This window comes from Lonchura striata, chromosome 2 (genome assembly GCF_050655825.1).
Source record: "Lonchura striata isolate lonStrDom1 chromosome 2, ASM5065582v1, whole genome shotgun sequence".
Classification (NCBI taxonomy): domain Eukaryota; kingdom Metazoa; phylum Chordata; class Aves; order Passeriformes; family Estrildidae; genus Lonchura; species Lonchura striata.
This window is the reverse complement of record NC_140704.1, coordinates 155,841,683-155,868,943: the sequence shown is the minus strand read 5'-3', so window position 1 is coordinate 155,868,943 and position 27,261 is coordinate 155,841,683. Positions and strand designations below refer to the sequence as shown.

Below are 27,261 nucleotides of genomic sequence, written 5' to 3'. Positions count from 1 at the left end.
ATTCGGAAACAGCCACAAAACTCAGTTAAAAAAGTTTTATTACAAAACATTCCCAAAAAAAAAAAAAAAAACCAGGGAGTGGAGCAGAGGCAGGATACCACGACTTTGCTCGTTCCGAGAGATTATTGTTAAACCCTCCTTAATTAGGGCTTTACTCCGCTAATTCCGTTTAATAAAATTAAAGGTTCCATTTGGCTCCTGGACCTCATCAAAAGGACGTTGGGGGAAGTTGTTTCCATCCCTGGAAAATGGAGATGCACATTCCGGACCTAAATTTGGGAATGCCAGGACAAGGCCCCGGGGGGGGGGTTTAAATGGAAAATGAGAGGGATAATATGGAATATTGGGAATGAATTCCGCCCTGGGAAGGTGTTGAGGCGCTGGAATGGAATTCCAAGAAAAGCTGCGGCACCTTGGAGGTGTTTTCCAACCAAAATCATTCCAAGCAACAACAGCAGCAAGATTTTGGTCAAGAGGAAGCCTGGCGTCGTTATTCCTCGACAGGAGATGTCACTCGAGGTTCTCCTCCCTCGACTAATTAAAATTCCTACAAATCAGAATTAAATGAAATTCCTTCAAAAAGGTAACAAGCACGGCAGGAGCTGTTAGGATATAAAGTGGAATCATGGAATGCTTCAGGTTGGAAAAGACCTCCAAGATCATCTCGTTCCAACCTTGTTCCACCACCCCAGGTTGCTCCAATCCCGTCCAACCTGGCCATGGATGTTTCCAGGGATGGGGCAGCCACAGATTCTCTGGGAATTCCATCCCAGCCCCTCACCACCCTCACAGGAAGGAATTCATTCCCAATATCCCAAATTCCCTCTGTTCATCTCAAGCCATTCCCCTCCTCCCGTCCCTCCAGGCTCTTTCCCAAAGATTTCGCTCAAATCAAACTTGGAAACAAAGGAAGCAGGAAGGAATTCATTCCCAATATCCCAAATTCCCTCTGTTCATCTCAAGCCATTCCCCTCCTCCTGTCCCTCCAGGCTCTTTCCCAAAGATTTCGCTCAAATCAAACTTGGAAACAAAGGAAGCAAATCCACCGGCCAGGATCCCACTGTCAGCATCCCGTTATTCCTGGGGGGCTGCACCCGACCCCGGGAAGGGAGCCCCAATCCCTCCACCTTGGAAAAGCCTCTGGAGTGATGGCTCTGCCCAAAGCTGACAGTAAAAGGGTTTTTAAATCACGAGGATTTTGGGTTAAAAGGGAAATAAAGCTTAGCAGGCCCTGAAAATAATAAATACCCTGGGCACATGCAGGCCTCGTACCTTGCTAGAACCTGTACATGGTAAATGATATAATTGTTAGATGTGATGATTGCTTGGTAATTAAATAGAATTGCTGTTTAATCGTAAGAATAATCACGAGAAACTGTGGTCAGGGGCCTGAGAAAGATCCCGAGAAACTCGTGCCTGAATAAAGTCAATGTGTACAATAGGCCAGTGTAAGTTTAATAATGAATATGTAAGTTATATAACGATGGGATATAAAATCGGAGTCAGATTTGGGTCTGCACCCCGGAATTCCCAGAGCTCCCGAGCAAAGCACCTGCATGGAATCCTATCCCGTGGTTATGAGCGTTCCTGAACGCTGGCAAACCCAATCCCACGGACGCGGAATTCACCTTCCCGGAGGAAAGCTGCCTGGAAAAACGGGATGGGGACCATCAGGCCGTGGAACCGGGCGGGCTTTAGGCTCCTTCCCACCCCAAACCGTTGCACAGGGATTCAGGAGCCCAACCCGTTCACCTCAACAGGGCGACCCTTCCACGGGAATTTCCCGGCTTTCTTCCCGGCCTCCTTTGGCCCGGGCACACCGGGACGCTCCGAGCCTCCCTCTCCTCCCAGGATTTGTTATTCCCTGGCAGGATTGCCCAAGAACCAGGAGAGGACTCAGGTGCAGCTCAGGAGGACTGGAATTATATTTCCCACTCCCCAAATCCGCTGTTGCTCAGGAGGACTTTGCGACCGGCGGCTGAATTCCTGCTGGGACAACAACAACAACGTTTCCCAATTTCCCAGCTGGACACGGACACGGAAATGAGGATTTTATACGGATTCAGCGACTGCTCAGGGTTGTGTGAACATCAGCAGAGCCGGGAAAGCAAATTCACCAACATGGGGGAAAAAAAATCATCCCCAAAAAACGCCCTCCAGTCCTGAAGGAGTCTCGTTCTCCAGCTTCATTCCTTAGGGATGGATTTGCAACAGGCCGGGGGGAACGGAGAGGAACAGCGCGTTAAAATATGGGATTAAAACATCAGCACTCCACGATTTGGGAATAAATGGGATTGGATTTTATTCCCAGCGTGTGCAGCAAAGCAGGAAAAAAAAAACAAAACCATCAGAGAATCACGGGAAAGGTCGCGGTGGAGCAAACGATTTTTACAGCATCCAACGCCACGGTGGACGCCGGCCAAATCCGATTTTGTCACGGGATTGTGGAATGGTTTGGTCTGAAATGGATCTTAAAGCTCCTCTCATTCCTCCCCACCTTCCACCACGCGAGGTTGCTCCAAGGCCCGTCCAACCTGGCCTTGGACAATTCCAGGAATGAGGCGACCACAGATTCTCTGGGAATTCCATCCCAGCTCCTCACCACCCTGACAGGGAAGAATTCCTTCCCAAAATCCCATCCATCCCTGCCCTCTGGCAGTGGGAAGCCATTCCCAGTGTCCTGTCCCTCCATCCCTTTGTCCAAATTCCCTCTCCAGCTCTCCTGGAGCCCCTTGAGACACTGGAAGGGGTTTTGAGATCTCCATGGATCCTTCCCTTCTCCAGGCTGGACATTCCCAGCTCTCCCAGCCTGGCTCCAGAGCAGAGGAGCTCCAACCCTTGGAGAAGCTCCGTGTCCTCCTCTGGACTTGCTCCAGCAACTCCACATCCCTACGAGGCTGGACAACCCCAGGACCGGACACCAGCAATCCGTGAGCGGAGAACATCGGGATCCCACCTCCCGTAATTCTCAAGACCGCGGGGATTCCGCCCAACCAGAAGGTCCCAAACCCTCGGAATCCGCAATTCCAGGGAATCGCTGCCCCAGCCAGCGGGTTCCCGGAGCAGAGGACATCGGTGGCCGTCTCCCACCGCTCCGAGCCGGCAGGAAGCTTCCTGGCTGGCTCCATCCCAAAGGAATCGAGAGGACGCCGGGATCGTGCCAAAGCCAACCGCACACGGTTGCTTGGAAACCTTTGAAAGCCACATGGAAAATTCCGATTTCCACGAAACAAGCCCAAGTTGCGCTTTAAATCTGCATTTTTACCGGAGCCGCCGGGTTCCCGCTTCCCAAAAATCCTCCAGAGCTCTGCGGGTCACCTTTGGGCCTGGTGGCTTCAAGGTTTTCACGAGTTCAGGCAGCAAAGAGGGATTTTGTTCCCCCCCCCACAGTGAATCTTTCAGATCAAAATCACCCAGCGCAACAATATTTCAAGAAAAGAGGGAAAAGAAAGAGGGAAAGGAAGGAAAAGAACAGAATTCCTGTCGCACGGTGCCGCCCTGGCATCTAATCAGGGAGCCAGATGAAGGCAGCAATCTGTCTCCTTAAAATATGCAGATTTGATTCGATTTATTTAATTTTTTTTTCCCCTTCCAGTGCTGCAGAACCGTGTTGGAAGGCGCTCGTCGAGAGGCTGCGCCAGGAGCAATCGCGAGGGACGGAACGAGCGCTTCCCTCGTTAGCAGCGTTTAATTGCCGGGAGCCGGGGCGCTCCTCGGCGCCCGCCGCGGGATTTGGGATGGGCCTGAGGGCCTCCCCACCTTCCACATGGGATTGTTCCTCACCTTCCAAATAAAATCCATCCCCACCTTCCACAGGGGATTGCTCCTCACCTTCCAAATAAAATCCATCCCCACCTTCCACAGGGGATTGCTCCTCACCTTCCAAATAAAATCCATCCCCAACTTCCACATGGGATTGCTCCTCACCTTCCAAATAAAATCCATCCCCAACTTCCACAGGGGATTGCTCCTCACCTTCCACATGGGATTGTTCCTCACCTTCCAAATAAAATCCATCCCCACCTTCCACAGGGGATTGCTCCTCACCTTCCAAATAAAATCCATCCCCCATCTTCTACGCAGAATTGCTGCTCACCTTCCACATGGGATTGTTTCTCACCTTCCAAATAAAATCCATCCCCACCTTCCACAGGGGACTGCTCCTCACCTTCCAAATAAAATCCATCCCCACCTTCCACAGGGGATTGCTCCTCACCTTCCACATGGGATTGCTCCTCACCCTCCACCCTGGAGCTTTCCTCACCTTCCACCCTGGAGCTTTCCTCAACTTCCACATGGGATTGTTCCTCACCTTCCAAATAAAATCCATCCCCATCTTCCACAGGGGATTGTTCCTCACCTTCCACCCTGGAGCTTTCCTCACTTTCCACAGGGGATTGATCCTCACCCTCCATATTGGAGCTTCCCTGACCTTCCACACCAGACTCTTCATCACCTTCCAAACTGGACCATTCCTCACCTTCCACATAAAATCCATCCCCACATTCCACACGGGATTGCTCCTCACCCTCCACCCTGGAGCTTTCCTCACCTTCCACATGGGATTGTTCCTCTCCTTTCACATAAAATCCATCCCCATCTTCCACGCAGGATTGCTCCTCACCTTCCACATGGGATTGCTCCTCACCCTCCACCCTGGAGCTTTCCTCACCTTCCACACTGGAGCTTTCCTCAACTTCCACATGGGATTGTTCCTCACCTTCCAAATAAAATCCATCCCCATCTTCCATGCAGGATTGTTCCTCACCCTCCATGCTGGAGCTTTCCTCAACTTCCACATGGGATTGTTCCTCACCTTCCAATTAAAATCCATCCCCAACTTCCACAGGGGATTGCTCCTCACCTTCCATATTGGAGCTTTCCTCACCTTCCAAATAAAATCCATCCCCATCTTCCACGCAGGATTGCTGCTCACCTTCCACATGGGATTGCTCCTCACCTTCCAAATAAAATCCATCCCCACCTTCCACATGGGATTGCTCCTCACCCTCCACCCTGGAGCTTTCCTCACCTTCCACCCTGGAGCTTTCCTCAACTTCCACATGGGATTGTTCCTCACCCTCCACCCTGGAGCTTTCCTCAACTTCCACATGGGATTGTTCCTCACCTTCCAAATAAAATCCATCCCCATCTTCCACGTGGGATTGCTCCTCATGCTCCACACTGGAGCTTTCCTCAACTTCCACATGGGATTGCTCCTCACCTTTCACATAAAATCCATCCCCATCTTCCACGTGGGATTGCTCCTCACCTTCCACATTGGAGCTTTCCTCACCTTCCACACCAGACTCTTCCTCACTTCCAGAAGGATCATTCCCAACCTTCCACACTGGACCGACCCTTCCTCACCTTCCCACCCAACCCCTTCCCCATAGACTCCAAAAATATCTCATGGGGCAACCCATGGCAGGGCACGTGGGATTGCTCCTCAAGTTCCACCTCCCACATGGGATTGTCCCTCATTTTCCACATCAGACCCTTCCTCACCGAATCATTCCTCACCTTCCACATCAAACTGCTCCTCAACTTCCACACTGGAGCATTCCCCACCTTCCACAAGGGATCGTTCCTCACTTTCCACACTGGACTATTCTTCATCTTCCACATCAGAACAATCCTCACCTTCCAGAATAATCATTCCCAACCTTCCACACCAGACCCTTCCTCACCTTCCACATCAGATCATTCCTCACTTTCTACAAGGACCACTCCCAACTTTCCACCCCAGAACATTCCTCACCTTCTACAACAACCATCCCAACCTTCCACACCAGAACATTCCTCACCTTCCAGAATGATCATTCCCAACTTTCCATGCCAGAACATTCCTCACATTCTACAACCATTCCCAACCTTCCACACCAGACCCTTCCTCACCTTCCACACCAGATCACTCCTCACCTTCCAGAATGATCATTCCCCACCTTCCACACCAGAACATTCTTCACATTGTACAAAAACCATCCCAACCTTCCACACCACAAAATTCCTCAGCTTCTACAACCATTCCCAACCTTCCACACCAGAACATTCCTCACCTTCCAGAATGATCATTCCCAACTTTCCACACCAGATCATTCCTCACCTTCCACACCAGATCATTCCTCACCTTCCACACCAGATCATTCCTCACCTTCTACAACCACTCCCAACTTTCCACACCAGATCATTCCCAACCTCCCACACCAGACCCTTCCTCACCTTCCACACCAGATCACTCCTCACCTTCCAGAATGATCATTCCCAACTTTCCACCCCAGAACATTCCTCACATTCTACAACCATTCCCAACCTTCCACACCAGATCCTTCCTCACCTTCCAGAATGATCATTCCCAACTTTCCACACCAGACCCTTCCTCACCTTCCAGAATGATCATTCCCAACTTTCCACACCAGACCCTTCCTCACCTTCCAGAAGGATCATTCCCAACTTTCCACACCAGAACATTCCTCACATTCTACAACCATTCCAAACCTTCCACACCAGAACATTCCTCACTTTCCAGAGTAATCATTCCCAACCTTCCACACCAGAACATTCCTCACCTTCCAGAATGATCATTCCCAACTTTCCACACCAGATCATTCCTCACCTTCTACAACCACTCCCAACTTTCCACACCAGATCATTCCCAACCTCCCACACCAGACCCTTCCTCACCTTCCACACCAGATCACTCCTCACCTTCCAGAAGGATCATTCCCAACTTTCCACACCAGAACATTCCTCACATTCTACAACCATTCCAAACCTTCCACACCAGAACATTCCTCACCTTCCAGAATGATCATTCCCAACTTTCCACACCAGAACATTCCTCACATTCTACAACCATTCCCAACCTTCCACACCAGATCATTCCTCACCTTCCAGAATGATCATTCCCAACTTTCCACACCAGAACATTCCTCACATTCTACAACCATTCCAAACCTTCCACACCAGAACATTCCTCACCTTCCAGAATGATCATTCCCAACCTTCCACACCAGATCATTCCTCACCTTCCACACCAGAACATTCCTCACCTTCCAGAAGGATCATTCCCAACCTCCCACACTGGACCGACCCTTCCTCACCTTCCCACCCAACCCCTTTCCCACAGACTCCAAAAACGGAGCGATCCACGGCACGGCAGGACAACGCTGCCCGTCAACACTCCAGAAGCAAACATGGAATTCGCCGTCACGTCCCATGCAAGAATTCCGGGTTTAATTCCTCCCATTTTGAGGCTGGAATCAACCCCACACCGACCTCCACCGGATTTTGTTCCCTGCCACATGACAATTCCTCCTCCTACTCCGCGCTGTTGATTTTGGCATCCCAGCCAGCCCGGTGGCTGCACGGCACGGATCGCGTTCCCGTCGCCATCGGGAGGAGACGCGCCGTATCCACGATAAAACTTGGATACAAGGAGCTCCCGGCTGCTCCACACTTCTCCTTCCTTCAGAACACCCCCAAATTTTAAGTTCTTCCACGGAGGGATTGCGTTGTATTTTTCCTCAAGGAAAACCGGATGGATATCCGTGGACAGGAGTCGCTTTCCCACCAGACAGGGAAATGGATGCTCAGCAACGATTTGGAATGGGATCATTCCATGATTCCATGAATTGCAGCTGAGACCGAACCCTCCGATCTCCACTTTGAGGGATCCTCATCCAGCGCCTCAAACCACCCACGGAACTCCCAAGTTCTTCCCAAGGAATCCTGCCGAAACCCAACGGGAAATTTTATCATCCCCTCCCAATCTGACACAACCGGGGCCCGTTTTGCTCCAGCGGAAGGAAGGTCACGGGATATCCTTGCCACAACTTCTCTCTTCCCTGAGTTTTTTTTTCCCAAATTCCACACCCCTCAATTTTCCCTCCAGCCTCTTGTTCACGACTCACAGCAGCCAAAAAACCCTGTGCTAAAACTGGCAGGAATTAATGCAGTTTTTGGTTTTGTTTTCTTTCTTTTTTTTCCCCCCCTTCATGGATTAACAGCTACCAATAGTCTCCCGGCGTGAGGGTTAATTCCCACCGGGATACGGCGGAGCTGGATCAACAATCCAACACCTGAAAGACGCAGCAAGGTACCGGCGGCACAAAGGAGATGCAAATAAATTTGCATATCCCAGCATCAAAGACTCCACGAGATCCCGGAGTACGAAAACATCTTTTCCCTGCGAGATACCGAAGGAATGGCAGCAGGAGTGATGGGAGTGGGAGGACAGGAGAATGGGGGGAAAAGAGGAGAAAAAATAAAGAAAAAAGGCAAAAAAGTGTGACTGTAGCAGGAGCTCGACAGTTGGAGAAATTCCAAGGGAACGGCAGAGCTTGGGCATGAGGAAAACAGTTGGGAAGGTGCTGACGGGATGTTGGAGCCAGCTGGGGGGTTGGGATCTGCTCCCAGGGAACGAGGATGGGAGGACACGGCCTCGAGCTGTGCCACGGGAGGTTTAGGTTGGATTTTGGGGAATATTTTTAGGCTGTCCAGCTGTGGCACAGAGGTGGAATCGCCATCCCCCCGGAGGGATTCCACACCCCTGTGGATGTGGCCTTGGCGGTGCCGAAGGAATCGGTTGGATTCCTTGAGCGTGGAAATCTTTCCCAACCCCAACAACTCCTTCATCCTAAGTGAGATATTCAAACACCTGATACGAGACAATTCCAACAGGCAACGACCAAAAAAACGATGGGAGGAGGAGGAAACTCAAAGGTTGATCCCAAGGGAAAAGCACAGAAGCCCCGGAACAGAAAAATTAGGAGCAACTCCGTGAAACACCCGAGGATGGAGTTTGCACATCCCCGCGGCTCCACCGGATTCCAGGAGCTCCGTGAAAAGCAGCCAGAAGGGAAATTTTTGTGCTTCTGCGGCTTTCCCACAGAATTCCGAGTCCCTCCTCGCGGGGATGAAGGAGTTTCTGCCGGAGCCGCCAAGGAGGACGCGGAAGGTGTGAAAAAAGCAGGCGAGGAGAAATGGAGCAGAAGGAAAACGTGAGAACTAAAGGCAGGAGGGGGCAAATTCCCCAGCAAATCCCACGAGGCTTCTCAAGAAATTTCCCAGACCTCCCAGGCCTGTAAAAAATTTTGGGATAGCCGGGAAAATCCTGGTTTAGCAGCCCTGTATTCCACAGGCAGGAGAAGAACCAAGGCGTGAGTAGAACGCTCTGGTTGAAGGCCTTGGGAGGGAAAAGATGAGGAGAAGACAAAAACCCTTTCCAAACTTCCCCACCCCAAAAAAATAAGGCAGGATGAGGTTTTTGGGGAGATGGAGCCCAGGAATGACGAGGAGTTGGAGAAAATGGAATAATTGGTTGGGATTTTTAATGTCTTGCTGGAGGACGCGGCCGAGCCAGAGATAAATACCACGGGATGGTTTGGGTGGGAAGGAACCTTTGGGATCATCCAGTCCCACCCCCTGCCATGGGCATGGAAGTCTCTCCCAGATTCCCAGAATCTTATCCCATGGGATAGGGGAATCTTCCTCCATCCCAGGTTGCTCCAACTTAGCCTTGGACATTTCTAGGAACGGGGTGGCCACAGATTCTCCTGGAATTGCATCCCAGGCCTCGCCACCCTCACAGCCAGAAATTCCTTCCCGGCATCCCATCTATCCTTGCTGCCGTGTCATTCCCAGTGTCCTGTCCCTCCATTCCTATTCCAAATTCCCTCTCCAGCTCTCCTGGAGTCCCTTCCGGCACTGGAAAGAGCTCTGTGGTCTCCTTGGAGTTTTCTCTTCTCCAGGCTGGACATTCCCAGCCTCTCTCCATCCCTTGGAGCATCTCCTGGATTTGCTCCAACAGATCCAAACCCCTTGGATCCTTCTCTTCTCCAGGCTGGACATTCCCAGCCTCTCTCCATCCCTTGGAGCATCTCCTGGATTTGCTCCAACAGATCCAAGCCCCTTGGAGTTTTCTCTTCTCCAGGCTGGACATTCCCAGCCTCTCTCCATCCCTTGGAGCATCTCCTGGATTTGCTCCAACAGATCCAAGCCCCTTGGATCCTTCTCTTCTCCAGGCTGGACATTCCCAGCCTCTCTCCATCCCTTGGAGCATCTCCTGGATTTGCTCCAACAGATCCAAACCCCTTGGAGCTTTCTCTTCTCCAGGCTGGACATTCCCAGCCTCTCTCCATCCCTTGGAGCATCTCCTGGATTTGCTCCAACAGATCCAAGATCCTTGGAGCTTTCTCTTCTCCAGGCTGGACATTCCCAGCCCCTCTCCATCCCTTGGAGCATCTCCTGGATTTGCTCCAACAGATCCAAGCCCCTTGGATCCTTCTCTTCTCCAGGCTGGACATTCCCAGCCTCTCTCCATCCCTTGGAGCATCTCCTGGATTTGCTCCAACAGATCCAAACCCCTTGGAGCTTTCTCTTCTCCAGGCTGGACATTCCCAGCCTCTCTCCATCCCTTGGAGCATCTCCTGGATTTGCTCCAACAGATCCAAGATCCTTGGAGCTTTCTCTTCTCCAGGCTGGACATTCCCAGCCCCTCTCCATCCCTTGGAGCATCTCCTGGATTTGCTCCAACAGATCCAAGCCCCTTGGAGCTTTCTCTTCTCCAGGCTGGACATTCCCAGCCTCTCTCCATCCCTTGGAGCATCTCCTGGATTTGCTCCAACAGATCCAAGCCCCTTGGATCCTTCTCTTCTCCAGGCTGGACATTCCCAGCCTCTCTCCATCCCTTGGAGCATCTCCTGGATTTGCTCCAACAGATCCAAGCCCGTCTTAAAAGGAAAGGAAAGGAGGAAAGGCGAAGGCAGGCGCCGTAAATAAGATTTTTGCCTCATCCCGTTTAAATCAGGTGCCCTGGAAGTGGCCACGGAGCCGTCGGGATGATTAATCCCTATTTTCCCACCACCAGAGCAGGGATTGATTGCCGGGCTGGCAAGCTGGAAAGCCAAGGGAAGAAGAGGAGCGCGTGGGAAGAGGAACGCTCCGGAGGCAGCCGGGATGAGGGGCTGACTCAAAACGTTGGGATTTGTGGTCGGAGCCGAGGACGTAGGAGGAGCTGCTGTGGGATCATCAGGCCGTAAAACGTGGGAATACCTGCGGCGCCGGTCGGGTCAGGAGCTCCGCTTTGCATGAGGAATATTTAAAGAAGGATTCTCCCCGTCTTTAGGGCTCAAAGCAAGGTTTTAAACCAGTCTGGGAACTCATTTCTACCGAGGAAGAATATTTTGGAACAGAAGTCAGGGTGGCCTTGGGTGCTCATGAAGAGGAGCCATAAAATAAAACTTTTTTAGGAATTTTGATGTTGCTGGGATTACTCTACAGCAAAGAACCCGTTTCCATCACCCACGCTCCATCCAAAATGGAATTATTCCCTGCTTGAAGGCCAGTAATTTGATTTTAAGAGTAGAATCATTCCTCCCCCCATTTTCCCAGGTTTTTCCAACTCCTAGCACCCAAAACAAAAGGCTGAGAATCACGGAAAGATTCCCAAAGACACGGAACCGAAATCATGGAACAACCCGAGCTATTCCACAAGGGTTGTCGAGGCAGCCCCCAAAATCCCAGCATTTCCTGGAGAGCCATTTCCAAAGGTTCCTTGGACCAGGAGGCCAAACTCCACCACTCTGGAGAACAAACCAGGAGAGAAACCAGCACGGAACAGGAAGAATTTCATCCAGCCCACCCATCACCCACATCTTGGAAGCTCCGGAGCTGTGGACTGGGAAAAACAGGGAATTACGGTCGGGAAAACGATTAATTTTTTTTTTTGTATTGTCGTTTTTGGAAGGACAACGCCGGGCATGGTTTAGCTGTCAGGGTCGTTTCGGCGTAATAACTTGTAGCAATTAGGATCTGGTTTTTAATTGCGCGGGAGGAACAAACGACCCAAATCCCAACTCCCACACCCTCCTCCTCCTGAACCTGCCTCCCTTTGAATTCCAGCCTCCCAAAGCCTCTGTGAGAGAGTTCCCAGCAGCCTCCTTTTCCCAAGAATAGGTGCCAGGAACAAAGCAGTTGGAAGGTTTGATTATCCCAGCGATGTTTTCCGGGAGCAATTCAGGCTCCCGGCCCCGTGGGAGAGGAGAAAATTTCCCTTTTTATCCGTGTCACCCTCGCGGAGCTGCCAGGGGGGGAACAGGGCAGAGGGAACGCAGGGATCCCTCCAAAAAACCACAGGAGAAGCAGGTTAAAGGCATGGAATTTTTAGGGATGACAGGGGAATTTGGCGGATTTAACGCGATTCCCGAGCGGAGCCACGGGGTGAGGGATTTTTTCATGGAAAAGGCTCCTCCTCACCTGGAAGGATTCAAAGAACTCAAAATGCTTCCTGTGGTTAAACAGAGTTTGCTCTCCTGGAGAAGCTGCTCCAACCAGCAGGTCCAGGTGTGCCCGAAGCCTTTTAATCCCTCTAATTCCAGCCTGAAAGAAATTTGGGAGCTCATCCCGGAACGACGAAGCCGAGCAGCCGGGAGATAATCAGCCAGGCTGATGAAACCCTCGGAGCAGCAGGAAAATTAGGGAAATCATCCCCGCCAGCGGCTGCCTCCCGGGATAAACGACCTCATCCCAACGTTTTGGGAGACGCCGGTGGTTGTTTGGGCACGGATGAGACGTTGTTGGAGTCTCCAGGAACTCGCTCGGCCTGTCCGGCGCGGGTTTCGGGCGACGCGGGCGGCTCGCCCGGGATGAGTTCACCAGGAATGTTTCCCACCCCCCAGAAAAAAAAAATTCCGTCTGTTCCCGAAGTTTGAGCCGCTCGGGATGTCCTCCGAGCGTCCGTGGAGAAGGTCCACAGCCCACACGACGGCCACGGCTCCGAGGCGTCGGCGTCGGGCGGGGAGCCGATCTCGTTATCCGGCAGGATCCTCCTTCCAAAGTGGCTCCAGCTGGACAAAATTCTGGAATGGGTTGGGTTGGAAACGACCTTCAAGACCATCCAGTTCCAACTCCTCGCCTTGGACAATTTCACTACCCCAAGCTGCTCCAAGCCCCGTCCAAGCTGGCCTTGGACAATTCCAGGGATGGGGCAGCCACAGATTTTCTGGGAATTCCATCCCAGCACCTCACCACCCTCTCAAGCCAGATTTCCTTCCCAATATCCGCCATTCCCAGTGTCCTGTCCCTCCATCCCACGTCCCAAATTCCCTCTCCAGCTCTCCTGGAGCTCCTCCAGGCACTGGAAAGGTTCTGAGCTCTCCCTGGATCCTTCTCTTCTCCAGGCTGGACATTCCCAGCTCTCCCAGCCTGGCTCCAACACGATCCGATTTTTTCAGGGAAAGGAAAATCAATCCCAACCCTCAAGGCTGTTCCCAAGTGAGACCCTTTAAACCCAAACATTTGAGCAGGAACTCATCAAGAACCTCCCAACATCCCTGCTCGGAAACCGAGGCAAAGATTCCAGGAGGACGCGGCGTTCCGAGATCCCGGGAGCCCGACCTCAACTCCAACTGCCTGGGCAGCGAATTTCCAGGGAAGAGCAGGAATTTCCAGATTTTTCCACGCTCCGAGGGCATTCCCAACCCCCCTGGCAATGCCTTGGTTGGGTTCTTCACCCAGTGGTGCCCACCCGGCTCCATTCCGCCTGTCTGGACACGGATTCCTCGGAGCGACGTCGGAGCCAGAGGGAATCTCGTCTGCCAACCTCAAACCCAACCACCCGTGCTTTGGAAAGGCGACGAGGCGAGCAGGAAAATTCCTTAAACATCAAGATTTGGGGTTGGTTTTGGGTTTTGGGTTTGTTGTTTTTTTTTTAGGATGTTTATAATTCATTTTCCCTCAGGCTGACAAATGCCACTTTGCACCCAGGCGAGGGTGAGACGGAAATTCAGGATCAAAAAGCTCCAAATTGAGGTGGGGAAGGAGAAGACATCTCCTAAATCGGGGTCCCGATGAGATCCGCCCACTCCTCCCTTTTTTTCCTCTCCTTTGAAACGGCGACAAAATAAATCCCTGCTGGCTTTAAATAGAAACCAAATTAACCACGAACAGCCAAAGCAGCTCCACCATGGCCCAGCCATCGCTGGCTGGGCTCAGAAATCTTTTTAAAAAATATTTTTAAAAAATATTTCCCTCCCTCCCCGCACAACGAACAAACTGACACCGAGAGAGCTCCAAAACCCGAATTTTATTCCGGCTGCATTAGAAATGTTCTTGGAGCTGCTGGTGAAGGGTTGAATATTTGAAATTATTTTAAATTCAAATGATTTTTAAATTGTTCTTCCTCCTCCAGCTGACAGAGGAGCTCCTGAGTCAGATGTGGGGAAAAAAAAACCCCAAATGTGCTCTGAGTATTTTCGCCCTTTGGAGCGGGTCAAGGCCTTTTTTTAGGGATGAAAGGAAATTCGTCAAGGGGAAGCGAATCTAAAACTGGGAAAGGAAAAAGTGCAACACACGGAGCAGGTCGGAGGAGTTTCCATTTAAATCGAGGAATAGGGAAAAAAAAGCATTCCTTGGAAATATTTTTTGCTGGATTAAAGGGTTGGAAGCTCAAGGAGAGATCCCACACTTTTTGTCATTCCTATTTTTCCATCCTGGGATTTTTTAACTGGACTTTTTCTGATTTCCTGCCTCAAACGGATTCTGCGTTACCCTTCCCAGCCAAAAATATTCCCAAATCTCTCTGTGCCAAGCCCTTTCCAGGAGGAATTTTCCCCAAATCCAGCCTAAACTTCCTCTGATGTGGCTGGAATTTCCCCTCATCCTGGGTTTTTTTTTTTTTTTTATTTCCTGGGATCAGATCCCAACCCCCAGCCAGCTCCAGTGTTCCATCAGCATCTTCCCAAATGTTCTACTTGGAATTTCCCCAAATGAGAATTTCTCCTGCCACGGTCACACTTTTCATCCTTTTTTTTTTTCCCCCCCCCAATTTTCCGGCCCTCCCACTCCCATTCCCAGTTTGCAGGGAAAAGCTGGGATATAAAAACGCTTCCAGGCAAATTTTGTCAAAAATACGGAAGTTCCTTCATGGAGAAGGATCCCAAAAAAAAAAAAAATAAAATCTGTTTTGGGACCATCTCTGTGAGATCACTTCCAGCCTGTTCCCGTGTCCCTCAGATGTTCGGGATGAACCACAGGACCTCTCCCAATCCCGAACTTTCCCTTGGAATTCTCGGCTCCATGAAGGAGCGGGAGCGCGAGGCACAAGATCCTCAAATCATGGGATTTTTATTTTTATTTTTTTGGGGGATTTCACCCTTGTTTCAAGGTTTCTCCCGTTCCCGCTCCAGCAATTCCTGCTGCAAATTTTCCTGATCCAAAAAAAAAAAAAAAAGGGATTTTTATGCATTTATCTGACTACAGAAAATATTAACCCAAGACTTTTCCTTAAAAAGCCTGTCTGGTCCACTCTCATTCCCAAAATTTCAGGCAAATCCACAAACTCATTCATTCCCACCCTTCCTACCTCAAAGGCTTCCCTATTCCCACAACTTTCCAGGAACAACAATTCCTAAAAAACCCACGGAGGCGGCTCCAAAGCTCCCTTCACTCCCCAGGATTTAAGTTTGGCTGGAATATTTTCACATTCTCCATAAATAGGGATTTTAGGAAGCGCTGCCCGTTTTTTTTTTTCCCCTCACAACCATTCCAAATTTCCCTGTTATTTTTTTTTTTGTTTTGTTTTGTTTTTTTTCCCCCCTCGAGCCTGAACTTCATTCCCGATCACAATCAAAGATCCTCCTTCACATCCGGTTTTCTTCTCCCGGGTTTTCTGTCCCTTCGGATTAATTCCACACTCTCTGGAATTCCCCCGCCGCCATTTCCTGGAGCCGGGTGAAACTCGGGATTTTCTCCCAAGGGAATGAAGGACAGGACAAGGGGAAATGGTGGCCTCAAGTGGCGGGATATTTTTTTGGGAAGAATTCCTCCTGGAAAGGGTTGTCCTAAACAATTCCAAAATTCTCCTTTTTTACCAACATAGGTCCCAAGGAATTTATTCCTCATTCCCCTCTCATCTTTTCCTTCCCAATCCCCGTTTTTCCCTCAGAGTTTTCCAGGTTTTTTGCAGGCCCCTTGGACATTTTTGGACCCTTGGACCCTTTCCATCCCTGCTGTAAATCCAAAATTCCACGGAGCTTTAAGTTCTTTAAGTTCAAATTCACAAAATTGTTGGAATTTGGGTTGGAATTTGGGTTGGATCGGAGCCCATTCAGTTCCAACCCCCCTTCCACAATCCCAGGTTGCTCCAAGCTCCATCCCACCTGGCCTTGGACAATTCCAGGAATGAGGCAGCCACAGATTCTCTGGGAATTCCATCCCAGCCCGTCAAAGTGAAGAATATCCCAATATTCCTCACCTTGGGATATTGGGATATTCCTTCCCAATATCCCATCCAACCACTGGGAAGCCATTCCCTGTGTCCCGTCCCTTCATCCCTTATCCCAAAATTCCCTCTCCAGCTCTCCTGGAGCCCCTCCAGGCGCTGGAAGGAGCTCCAAGACGCCCTCAGAGCGTTCCTGAGGGCGAAATGGTTTCTGCCACCCGGGAAAAATCCGACGTGAATCGGGAAAAGACGCTTGGATCAGGGAATGTGGGCGGAGGGAGGTCCGTGAGTCACCGGCAACCTTTAAGCGCTGCCGCGGGCAGGATTTGTACCTCCTGAAATTCCCTTTTCCAGGTTCTCCAGGAAACAAAAGCCACCACGGGAGACAATTCTCACGGCACTGAAATATCCGGCCTCTCGGCTTTCCAAATTTAGGAGTTCTCCGCGTTCCACTGGAGGGAAAGGGAACAAGGGATGGAATCGGAATTCCCGGATTTGCAGCGGGGTTTGACACAAGGACACAACTCTTAAGCTCAGCTGATTTATCCCTAAAAAAATTCCTTTTTTCCTCCCCCTGCAGCTGCTCCTGGCATTCCAGACCTTTCCCCAAATCCATTCCCACCCCTGGACACGCTCCAGCCCCTCAATATCCTTCTTATCATGAAGGGCACAAAACCCATCCCAGGATTTGAGGGCCCTGGACACAGTGGGAATGTCACTTCCCTGATCCAGGTATTCCCACAAAATTATCCCCCCCAAAAAATCCACTTTTTTCCCCCCCGTAGTTAAAAGCCTTAAGGGAAGATTTTTTGCACATGCCAGCAGTATCCCGATTTGCCAAACCTCCTCCTGCTCCCAGCTCGGCTTTTCCCAAGGGATCCGCACTGATTTCCTGTTTGGAGCTCCCCAAAAAATCGGGGGATTTTGGATCTGATGAATTTTAAGATCCGTTTTCCTCCCTGTGTTATTCCCATGGGTTTTCCCACAAAAAAAAAAACAAAACAACTTCCCAACCTCGCTCTGTGCTCCGAGCGTCGCGACGAGGGTGAAGGGCTGGGATGGAATTCCCAGAAAAGCTGCGGCTGCTCCATCCCTGGAAGTGTCCAAGGCCGTCCCTGCTCATGGAAGGGGGTCGGGAATTCTGTTTAAATTCCCCCCTTTTCCAACCCAACCCATTCTTTGATGTTATTCCCGCTTCCATCCTGATAAAAATCCCTTTCCACGCCCCTCCCAGCCGAGGGAAAAAAAAGGGGGAATTGTTCAGGTGAGCCGGAGCGTGACGGAACAGGAATAATTCCAGACTCACTTATCGGGGTTTGGAGAATCCTGAGCACAGGATTTTCCTCAATTTAAAAACCAAAAAAACCAAAAAACCCTCAGGAACTTCCTGTTAAAACAGAAAATTCAACAGAAAATTCCCAGACAAAAAAATCTCTGGATCACCGTGGGATATTTTTTTTTTTTTTTTTTTTTTTGGGAGCAGCACCCACTTCCAAAAAAAAAAAAAATATGGATTCCTGATGGTGACTTTCAGAGAGGCGGGAGAAGAAGTGGGGAAGAGAAAAAAGGATCCTAAAAGGATGGATTGGTTTGGAATTTTCTCCTTTCTGACAGATCCGACGGCGTCTCCCAGAAATGGCCCAAAAGCGAAACCTCCAGCAGGAATTCCGGAGCCATTCAGGCTGGATTTAAGGAAGGAGAGGAATTCCCAGGGAATTCCATGGCTGGATTTAAGGAAGGAGAGGAATTCCCAGGGAATTCCATGGCTGCCCCATCCCTGGAAGTGTCCAAGGCCAGGCTGGAGAGGGTTTGGAGCAACCTGGGATAGGGGAAGGTGTCCCTGCCCGTGGCAGGAGTTGGAATGAGATGGTTTTTAATCCAACCCATTCCATGACTCCACGATCAAGGAGAATTCCTGCCCCGTGGACGATTCCGAGTCCAGCGGCCCCAGCCAACAACCTCCGACCCAAATCCCATTAATTTTTTCTGGGAAGAGGAAGAAAATCCCCTCCCACCTCACCCAGAGCCCACTGAAGCAGTCAGAGATCTGTGAGCACGAATCCCTCCATTCCTCTTCTTCCAAAAGGAATTTTTCCTCTTTTCCCAATTATTTCCCCCTCCCTTTTCCCTGATTATTCCCAAATATTCCCGACTATGTTAAATCTTGCCAAGGATTTTTGTTGTTATTCCTTTTTTTTTTTTTTTTTCCCAAGCAGCCCAACTGGGAAAGGGCTCCATGGAATTCCTCCTCTCCCTGTCCTTGAGAGGACGCGGATCCATGGATGCACCCTTTGGATTAAAGGGAGCAAAGAACCGTAGGGAGCATCCAGAAAAATCCAAATCCAGGTCCAAAATTGCAGCCAGAAAACCACGAAGCGGCAGCTTAATTCCCAAATAAAAATTGGGGATGCATCCCTAGATCCACCAAATCCCCGTGTCCGTGCCCGGGGCAGCTTGGGGTGCATCGCTGAGGGTGAGGAATTTAAAAACAGATGCCCAAAAAATCCCAAAAATAACCCTGGAATATGGAAAAGTTGGAAAAGTAGGAAGATGAGGAGCAGTTTTCCCTTCCGAGCCCACCTGGAACTCGGAATCCAGGCACAGCTCCACCTGGAGCCTTGGGAAGGAGTTAGATCCTAAAAACATTCCCAAAAAAAGCTGGGAAGGAGTTTTCCCAAAAGAGTTTTTGGGAAAAGGCGTGGAATGACAGGATAACGGGGAATGGAGGCGGGGTTAGCTGGGATATTGGGAAGAAATTCCTCTCCGGGAGCGTGGTGAGGCCCTGGGATGGAATTCCCAGAGAAGCTTCCCATCCCTGGAAGTGTCCGAGGGCAGGTCGGAGCAAGCTGGGATAGCGGGAATTGTCCCTTCCCATGGAAAAGGGGGTGGAGTTGGGTGATCTTTCCATCCTCATCCAACCCAATTCCATGATTTCGGCGCTCCCAACGCCCGGCACCGACAATCCCAAAGCAACAGAAATTCCCACGTTATTCCCTTCCGCGGCGGCGCTTCCCACGGGAACGTTCTCCGACGGTTCTCCCGAACGCGCGGAACCGCTGGAAGATCCGTAAAAACACAACGGGGCCGGGAACGTCAGAACCTCGGGAAGAGGCGGCCGGAATCCCAAAGGGAACGGGAAAAGGACGCAAGGAAGGAGCCGCGCCTCAATCCAGGGATTTTTCCGTGTTTTTTGGAGGTGAAGGATAAAGGGACGGTGTGGGTGAAGGGAGTTGGAGGCCAGGAGATGAAATCCCAGGAAAATGGGGAGAGGGTTGGGAGAGTTCACATGGAGAAGGGAAGAAAACTTCGGAGACGATTCCAGCGCCGGGAAAGGGATCCAGGAGAGCTGGAGAAGGACTTGGAATGAGGGATGGAGGGATGGGACACCGGGAATGGCTTCCCGCTGCCAGAGGGCAGGGATGGGTGGGATTTTGGGAAGGAATTCCCAGCTGGGATGGAATTCCCAGGGAAGATGCGGCTGTCCCATCCCTGGAATTGTCCAAGGTGAGGATGGACGGGGCTTGGAGCCCCCCGGGATTTTGGAATTGATTTTCCTCTCGGGAATACGGAGATGGGGATAGCCAGCTTCCTGAAAATCAGGGTGAAAAAAAAAAAAGGGATTGATGGGTTTTATTCCTTAAAAACGAGGATGGAGGAGCTGGATGTGGGAATGTTGAAAAGGGCAGGAGGAGGAGGAGGAAGGGAATGAACCAAATCCCTGGATCTGTGAAGGTCACGGAAAGAGGGAGGGACGAAGGATCTGAGACATCAACAGCACAACGTGATCCTTTCAGGAGCCGGAAAAGCAGGAAAAATTCCAGGATTTGGGGATCCCTGGGAGCGATTTCAGGGATAACAACGAATTCCCAAGGGCACTGGGAGGTCGGGAGCGCTCCACTTCTTCCCCCCAGCACCTGGAGCAAATTTATCCCTCCGACGCTTCTCGGCGGCTGGAATTAAAAATAGCCGGCACGGATGAGTTGGAAAGGGAAAGGGGAGGGAAAAAAAAATAAAAAAATAAATTCCAGCCGGAATGTTTATTTTTGGGAAGAGCCAGAGAAGGAAGAGGAAAGGTCGGGGTTCAACGCGTTATTTAGAGCATGTAAGGAAATAATCACTGGAGCAAAAATTGCGGGAGGGAGAGGATGGAGGAAGAGCGAGGAATGGGAATTTAAAGGATTTAAAAAATTTTTTTTTTTTGAGGGAAGAGGTCACCGGGACAACTTTGGAATCACCTTAGCCAAAATCTTAATCATCTACACGGAATTCCCAATTTTATTTATCATCTGGAGCAGACATTCCGGAATAAAACCCTCATAAAACAGTGGACACAGCGCAGCCCCAAAAATCCCAGGATTTGGGATCCTTCCCTAAATCCAGAAATCCAGTTCCACCAGTGGAGACCCTGTGGGTTTTTATGGGATTTGACACCAATTTGCCTCTGGAATCTGCCTGAATTCCCAGCTGTGTTTTGCGGTTTGGATTCGGGATTTTTTTCTTTTTTTTTTTTTAAAAAAAAGGTTTTGGGGTCATTATTGGGTTGGGTTTTTTTTTTTTGTGGTGGCCGTTCCCAAATTCCCAGAGGCGGGACTCCCAAAATCCATCAGTTTTCGGGAAAGCAACGACGGCGCCGCAAAGCTTTGCTTTCCTGGGAATGGTTGAAGGCGCTCCGGAATTTTGGGATCGAGGCCTAAGTAGGTCACCATCAAATCCAGGTGAAGAAATACGGATTCATCCAAATTTTCTGGGAATTGGAGTTGGGAAGGGGAAGAAAAAAGCTTTAAAGGAGCTCAAAATTGAGGGAATTCCTTCCCTGGAGCTCCAGCTGAGAACATCGGGATTATCCGTGGGGAGGAGCCATGGGATGCAGCAGGAATTCTCCAGCTTCCCACTAAAGAAGGGATTCGGTGGCCCACGGGACCAGATTTTCATTTTCCCAGGAGTTGTGATGTCCAACCAACCCCCACACGCGGCATTCCGAAATTTTCCAGAAGCCTGGAATTCCACGGAATGCCTTTTTTTTTTTTTTTTTTTAAATGATGGTGGATCATCTGGGATGATCCAGCGAAATAAAAGGCCTGGAAACCCCCACAAAAGGTTGGAAAATCCATAAAAACCACCTGGGGTTGCATCCAGGCTCCTTGTCCCAAGGAAACGGCGGCACCAATGAATAAAATCCCCAAAAAAATAAAAAATAAAAATCGGGATAAAACGGAACTGACCAATTTTCATGGATATCGGGAAAACACAACCTGAGTCAGGATTTGGAAAACCTTCGGGAGCCTCCCTTTCCTTCCAACATTTTTAGGTGATTTTAGGGTTTTTTGTTTTTTTTTCCAGCCTAAACAATTCCATAAAATCCCTGACCCTTCCTCGCTCCCACCACGCCAAGCAGCCAATCCCAGGGCACAGCGGGACATTCCCAAAAATCCCTTTGAACCCATCTCCAGCCCCTCTGGAAAAGAGCAGCCCGAGGATATCTGGCTCACAGACAGCCTGGACTTTGGATCGTGTGGATTTGCAGCTGGAAAAATCCAGGATTTGGGTGAGAAAAAGCCAAAAAACTTCCCTGGAAAAAAAAAACGAGGGCCTCCCCACCAAAATGCTCTTTCCCAATGGGATTCATGTTGGGATTATCCTGAAAATCCATCCCTGGTTCTGGTGGGATGAGTGGTGCCACCACCGGTGATGCAAAATTCTGATTTTTTTGGAGTTAAATCCACCCAAATTTGTTTTTTTTTTTTCTTTTTTTTAGGCCTGGAATCGCTCCCAAGATCCCACACCCCAACTCCAGGTCGGATCGGGCTCGGAGAAAGCTGGGATGGAGGAAAACGGGATGAGGTGGGATTCCTGTGGGGGTTAGGAGGGGTTTAAGGCCTCTTCCAAACCATTCCAGGATTCTGTCATTTGGGATATTCAAATTAATTTGGGATTTCCAAAGAAAATCCCTTTTGGAGAAAGGAAAAGCTGCTGGACGTTCTCCCTTCCCCGCCAGCGATCCCGCGGGAACGCGACCCAAAAAAATCCACGCGGAACAACGCCCGGAGAGCTCCAAAATCCGGCACAAAAGCACCGAAACCACCCGGAATTCCACATTTCCAAAGGAATCCGTATCCAGCACCCAATCCCAACGCTCTCCCCCTTTCCCCAAAACCATCGGCGGCACCAGCCCCGCCGATCTCCGCCAACTTCCATCCGGGAAAAGATTCCGTGGGGGAAGGAGCCCAACCGAGCACCACCTGCTGCTCCCTCAAACATCCCGAATCCATCCATTTTCTACGGAAAACGTGGGTTTTTTTGCTGTTTTTTTTTTAAATTTTTGAATTTATTTTTTTCCCTTTTAATCCCACCCAGCTGCGTGTGTGCCAGGTGAGGCCGGAGCAGCTGCGGATTTCTCCGTAGAGGTCACTCCGGGGGTTGATTAAAGTGGGAATAAATAAGAGGATGAATTAAATTATTCGTTAGATGAGAGGGGAGGGGGGGGGGAACAAACGAGGAAAAAAATAAATAAACGAGGGGGGCGACTAAATGAGAATTTATTCAAAGAAATGAATGAGGAAATAAATAAATAGATGGGGAAATAATGAAATAACTCCACTCGCATCCTGCAGTTTTTACAGCCGGAGGGAAACGTAAGGAATGGGGGGAAAGAGGAGGGAGAGGTGGTGGAAAAAAATATTTAAAAAATCCCAAACCGGCGGCTCTGCTGTATTCGGGAAATAAAATGAATCCCGGGGAATTCTGCCTCCTTCCACCTTCCCAAAACCAGCGGATTTGGCTGTCGGGATCCCCGCCCCGAATTCCGGCGTTGCGCATCCCGCTGCAGCCCCCGCTCTTCCTCCTCATCCTCATCCTCCTCCTCCTCCTCCTCATCCTCTCCATCCCTGTCTGCTCTCTCCCCTTTTCCCGGCTCCTTCCATCTCCGGGAAAACGCCGCCCGCATCCCACGGGATCCAGCCCGGCCCCGATCCCGAGCTTTTCCATCCAGCCCTTCCCATCACCTTTCCCAGGGAGAGGGGTGGGATTTCAAACCCCCCCCCACCCCAGATCCCAGATCCAGAACTTCCCAAACCCCTTCCTAAGGAGCGGGGTGGGATCCGGCCCTTCCAAATCCCAAAAAAATCGGGAGCAGGGTGGGATTGAAGCCTTCCATAAGGAGCGGGGTGGGATCCAGCACCTTCCCCTCCATAGGGATCAGGATGGGATCCAGCTCTTCCAAATCCCCAAAAAAGGGGAGCAGGGTGGGATCCAGCCCCTCCATAGGGATCAGGATGGGATCCAGCTCTTCCAAACCCCAAAAAAGGGGAGCAGGATGGGATTTAATCCCTCTGGAGGGAGCAGGGTGGGATCCAGCCCCTCCAAATCCCCAAAAAAGGGGAGCAGGATGGGATCCAGCCCCTCCATAGGGATCAGGATGGGATCCAGCCCCTCCAAACCCCCAAAAAAGGGGAGCAGGATGGGATTTAATCCCTCTGGAGGGAGCAGGGTGGGATCCATCACCTTCCTAAGGAGCAGGGTGGGATCCAGCCCCTCCAAACCCCCAAAAAGGGGAAGCAGGGTGGGATTTAATCCCTCTGGAGGGAGCAGGGTGGGATCCAGCCCCTCCAAACCCCTCTCAGGATGTCAGGGTGGGATCCAGCCCCTCCAAACCCCCAAAAAAGGGGAGCAGGGTGGGATTTAATCCCTCTGGAGGGAGCAGGGTGGGATCCAGCCCCTCCAAACCCCTCTCAGGATGTCAGGGTGGGATCCAGCCTCTCCACGAACCAGGGAACCGGGATCCAACCCCGGCCATGGGGAGCAGGATAAGATCCAAGCCTTCCATAAAAACCCCTGAGAGGAGCAGGGTGGGATCCAGCCCCTCCAAAAATAAACCCTGAGAGGAGCAGGGTGGGATCCAGCCCCTCCAAAAAAAAAAATAAACCCTGAGAGGAGCAGGGTGGGATCCAACCCCTCCAAAAAAAAAATAAACCCTGAGAGGAGCAGGGTGGGATCCAGCCGCTCCAGGTGGGATCCAGCCCCTCCATAACCCCTTCCAAAGGGAGCAGGGTGGGATCCAGCCCCTCCACCGGGAGCAGGATGGGATCCAATCCCTCCCCCCCACCACCCCAACTCCTTTCCCAATTCTCCCCGAAATCCAGGGTGGGGTTGAGCCCCATCCCCCCCTTTTCCCATCCCCTTCCCGCAGCCACGGGGAGCCGGGTGGGCGCATCCAGCCCTCCATGCACCAAAATCTGGGAGGTGGGCTTGGAATTCTCCAGCCGGAGCCACCACACCTGGACGCAGCGGAGGCAGCGACGCAGCACCCCAAAATCGAAGCGGAGCCAGAAGAGGAGGGAACACCTCAAATTCCCAAAAAACCCGCCGAGACCCCCAAAGCGGGGATGGAAGGGGGGGGTCAAGGGCACCTCAAAGAGGGGGGTCACCTATATAAGAGGAGGGGGATGCACGAACGGGGGGGTTTAGGGGGGGGGTTTGAACCAGGAGGCGCAGCCCAACCCCCCCCACCCCCACCCCCTCCCCAAATCCCACCCCCCTTTCCCCCCCCCTCCGCTCACCTCTCCGCCATGATCCCCGGCGGCTCCTAGCGCTGTCGGCCGCCGCTCCCGGCGCCGCTCCGGCCTCCCATGGCCCCGCCGGCACCGACCCCGCGCCTCGCCCGCCCCGCCCGGCCCCTCCTCGCTCCGCGGCCGCTCCCGGCGCGCTCCGAGCGCGGCGGCCCCGCCGCGTCCCCGTCACCAGCGACAACCGCGGCGCGGCCAATCAGCGCGGCGCAGGGGGGCGTGGCCCGCCCCGGCCCCGCCCCTTCGCAGCGCAAACCACGCCCCTACCCATGATGCGAATTGGGGGGGGGCGCTTTCTGGGAAATACGGTAGCGCGGAGTTGGGGGCGTGGAGCGCGGTGCGCGTGCGCGCGGGGGATTACGGTAACGGCGCGGTCGAGGCAGTTTCGCTGCGCGAAATACGAGAAAATACGGTAGTTTTTTAATGAGCGCGCGTCTGCAATTACGGTAGTTGTGTTCTTGTGCGCGCTGGGAAATACGGTAGTTTTTTAATGAGCGCGCGTCTGCAATTACGGTAGTTGTGTTCTTGTGCGCGCTCGTAAATACGGTAGTTTTTTTGTGACGCGCACTTCTGCAATTACGGTACTTGTGTTGCTGTGCGCACTCGTAAATACGGTAGTTTTTTAGTGAGCGCACGTCTGCAATTACGGTAGTTGTGTTCTTGTGCGCGCTCGTAAATACGGTAGTTTTTTAGTGAGCGCGCGTCTGCAATTACGGTAGTTGTGTTCTCGTGCACGCGGGGAAATACGGTAGTTTTTTAGTGAGCGCGCGTCTGCAATTACGGTAGTTGTGTTCTCGTGCACGCGGGGAAATACGGTAGTTTTTTAGTGAGCGCGCGTCTGCAATTACGGTAGTTGTGTTCTCGCGTGCGCTGGGAAATACGGTAGTTTTTTAGTGATCGCGCGCCTGGAATTACGGTAGTTGTGTTCTCATGCGCGCTGGGAAATACGGTAGTTTTTTAGTGAGCGCACGTCTGCAATTACGATAGTTGTGTTCTTGTGCGCACTCGTAAATACGGTAGTTTTTTTGTGACGCGCACTTCTGCAATTACAGTAGTTGTGTTCTTGTGCACACTGGGAAATACGGTAGTTTTTTAGTGAGCGCACGCCTGGAATTACGGTAGTTGTGTTCTCATGCGCGCTGGGAAATACGGTAGTTTTTTTAGTGAGCGCGCATCTGCAATTACGGTAGTTGTGTTGCCATGCACGCTCGTAAATACGGTAGTTTTTTAATGAGCGCGCGTCTGCAATTACGGTAGTTGTGTTCTTGTGCGCACTGGGAAATACGGTAGTTTTTTTGTGACGCGCACTTCTGCAATTACGGTAGTTGCGTTCTTGTGCACACTCGTAAATACGGTAGTTTTTTAGTGAGCGCACTTCTGCAATTACGGTAGCTGTGTTGCCGTGCACTCTCGTAAATACGGTAGTTTTTTAGTGAGCTTGCATCTGCAATTACGGTAGTTGTGTTCTTGTGCACACTCATAAATACGGTAGTTTTTTTGTGACGCGCACTTCTGCAATTACGGTAGTTGTGTTGTCGTGTGCGCTCGTAAATACGGTACTTTTTAGTGAGTGCGCGTCTGCAATTACGGTAGTTGTGTTCTTATGAGCGCTCGTAAATACGGTACTTTTTAGTGAGTGCGCGTCTGCAATTACGGTAGTTGTGTTTGTGTGCACTGGGAAATACGGTAGTTTTTTAGTGACGTGCACGTCTGCAGTTACGGTAGTTGTGTTCTTGTGCGCGCTGGGAAATACGGTAGTTTTTTAGTGAGCGCGCGTCTGCAATTACGGTAGTTGTGTTCTTGTGCACACTGGGAAATACGGTAGTTTTTTTGTGACGTGCGCGTCTGCAATTACGGTAGTTGTGTTCTTGTGCGCACTCGTAAATACGGTAGTTTTTTTGTGACGCGCACTTCTGCAATTACGGTAGTTGTGTTCTTGTGCGCACACGTAAATACGGTAGTTTTTTAGTGAGCGCGCGTCTGCAATTACGGTAGTTGTGTTTGTGTGCGCACTCGTAAATACGGTAGTTTTTTAGTGAGTGCGCGTCTGCAATTACGGTAGTTGTGTTCTCGTGCGCACTCGTAAATACGGTAGTTTTTTAGTGAGTGCGCGTCTGCAATTACGGTAGTTGTGTTCTCGTGCGTGCTGGGAAATACGGTAGTTTTTTAGTGACGTGCGCGTCTGGAATTACGGTAGTTGCGTTCGGAAATACGGGTGGTTGTGGTGGGCGCGCGTCGGGAAATACGGTAGTTGTGCTGGGATGCGCGCCCCGAATTACCGGTGAATTACGGTAGCTGCGGCGCGCAAGCGCATTTGTGACTGGGGGGGTTGTGCGGCTCTTCGGGAAGTACGGTAATTGTGCGCATGCGCGCTTGGGAACAGCGGAGTTCCGGTGGGCGATGCGGTCGGAATTACGGTAGTTGTGGTGCGCATGCGCTCTGGGAGACACCGGATGGGCGCGAAATGCGGAATTACGG

General features: G+C 51.1%; 3 protein-coding genes across 6 annotated transcripts in view; 1 reads left to right on the top strand and 2 right to left on the bottom strand.

The window, feature by feature from the left end:
* Window positions 1-27,261, bottom strand: part of ARHGAP39 (Rho GTPase activating protein 39) — a 98,497-nt gene that overhangs the window by 70,965 nt on the left and 271 nt on the right. Inside the window, exon 1 of one of the 4 annotated variants that reach the window (XM_085572679.1) lies at window positions 24,778-24,975. The exons of 1 other annotated variant lie outside the window; for it this stretch is intronic. In XM_085572679.1, the coding sequence (XP_085428805.1) occupies window positions 24,778-24,788 (11 nt within the window). In that variant the 5' untranslated portion in view covers window positions 24,789-24,975. Of the gene's footprint in view, window positions 1-24,777; window positions 24,976-27,261 lie in introns of those variants that run through there. 2 more of the 4 variants (XM_077781746.2, XM_077781744.2) reach the window with 2 other exon arrangements.
* LOC146768503 (uncharacterized) lies at window positions 1,427-5,360 on the bottom strand. Its single transcript, XM_085572680.1, has 3 exons — window positions 4,865-5,360; window positions 4,121-4,720; window positions 1,427-4,047 (listed from the first exon to the last, which is right to left on the bottom strand). Exons 1-3 carry the CDS (start codon window positions 4,869-4,871, stop codon window positions 3,569-3,571), a joined length of 1,086 nt encoding a protein of 361 aa, XP_085428806.1. The 5' UTR covers window positions 4,872-5,360; the 3' UTR covers window positions 1,427-3,568.
* The window catches only part of LOC110480294 (feather beta keratin), a 28,262-nt gene continuing 28,159 nt past the window's right edge, over window positions 27,159-27,261 (top strand). Inside the window, exon 1 of the mRNA XM_085572687.1 lies at window positions 27,159-27,260. Within this exon, the coding sequence (XP_085428813.1) occupies window positions 27,216-27,260 (45 nt within the window). The 5' untranslated portion in view covers window positions 27,159-27,215. The remainder of the gene's footprint in view (window position 27,261) is intronic.

Excerpts from the sequence above, each read along its gene's own strand:
- LOC146768503 (XM_085572680.1), bottom strand. Across the intron at positions 4,048-4,120 it reads GGATGGATTTTATTTGGAAG|GTGAGGAGCAATCCCCTGTG; the intron begins GTGAGAAACAAT and ends TTTATTTGGAAG.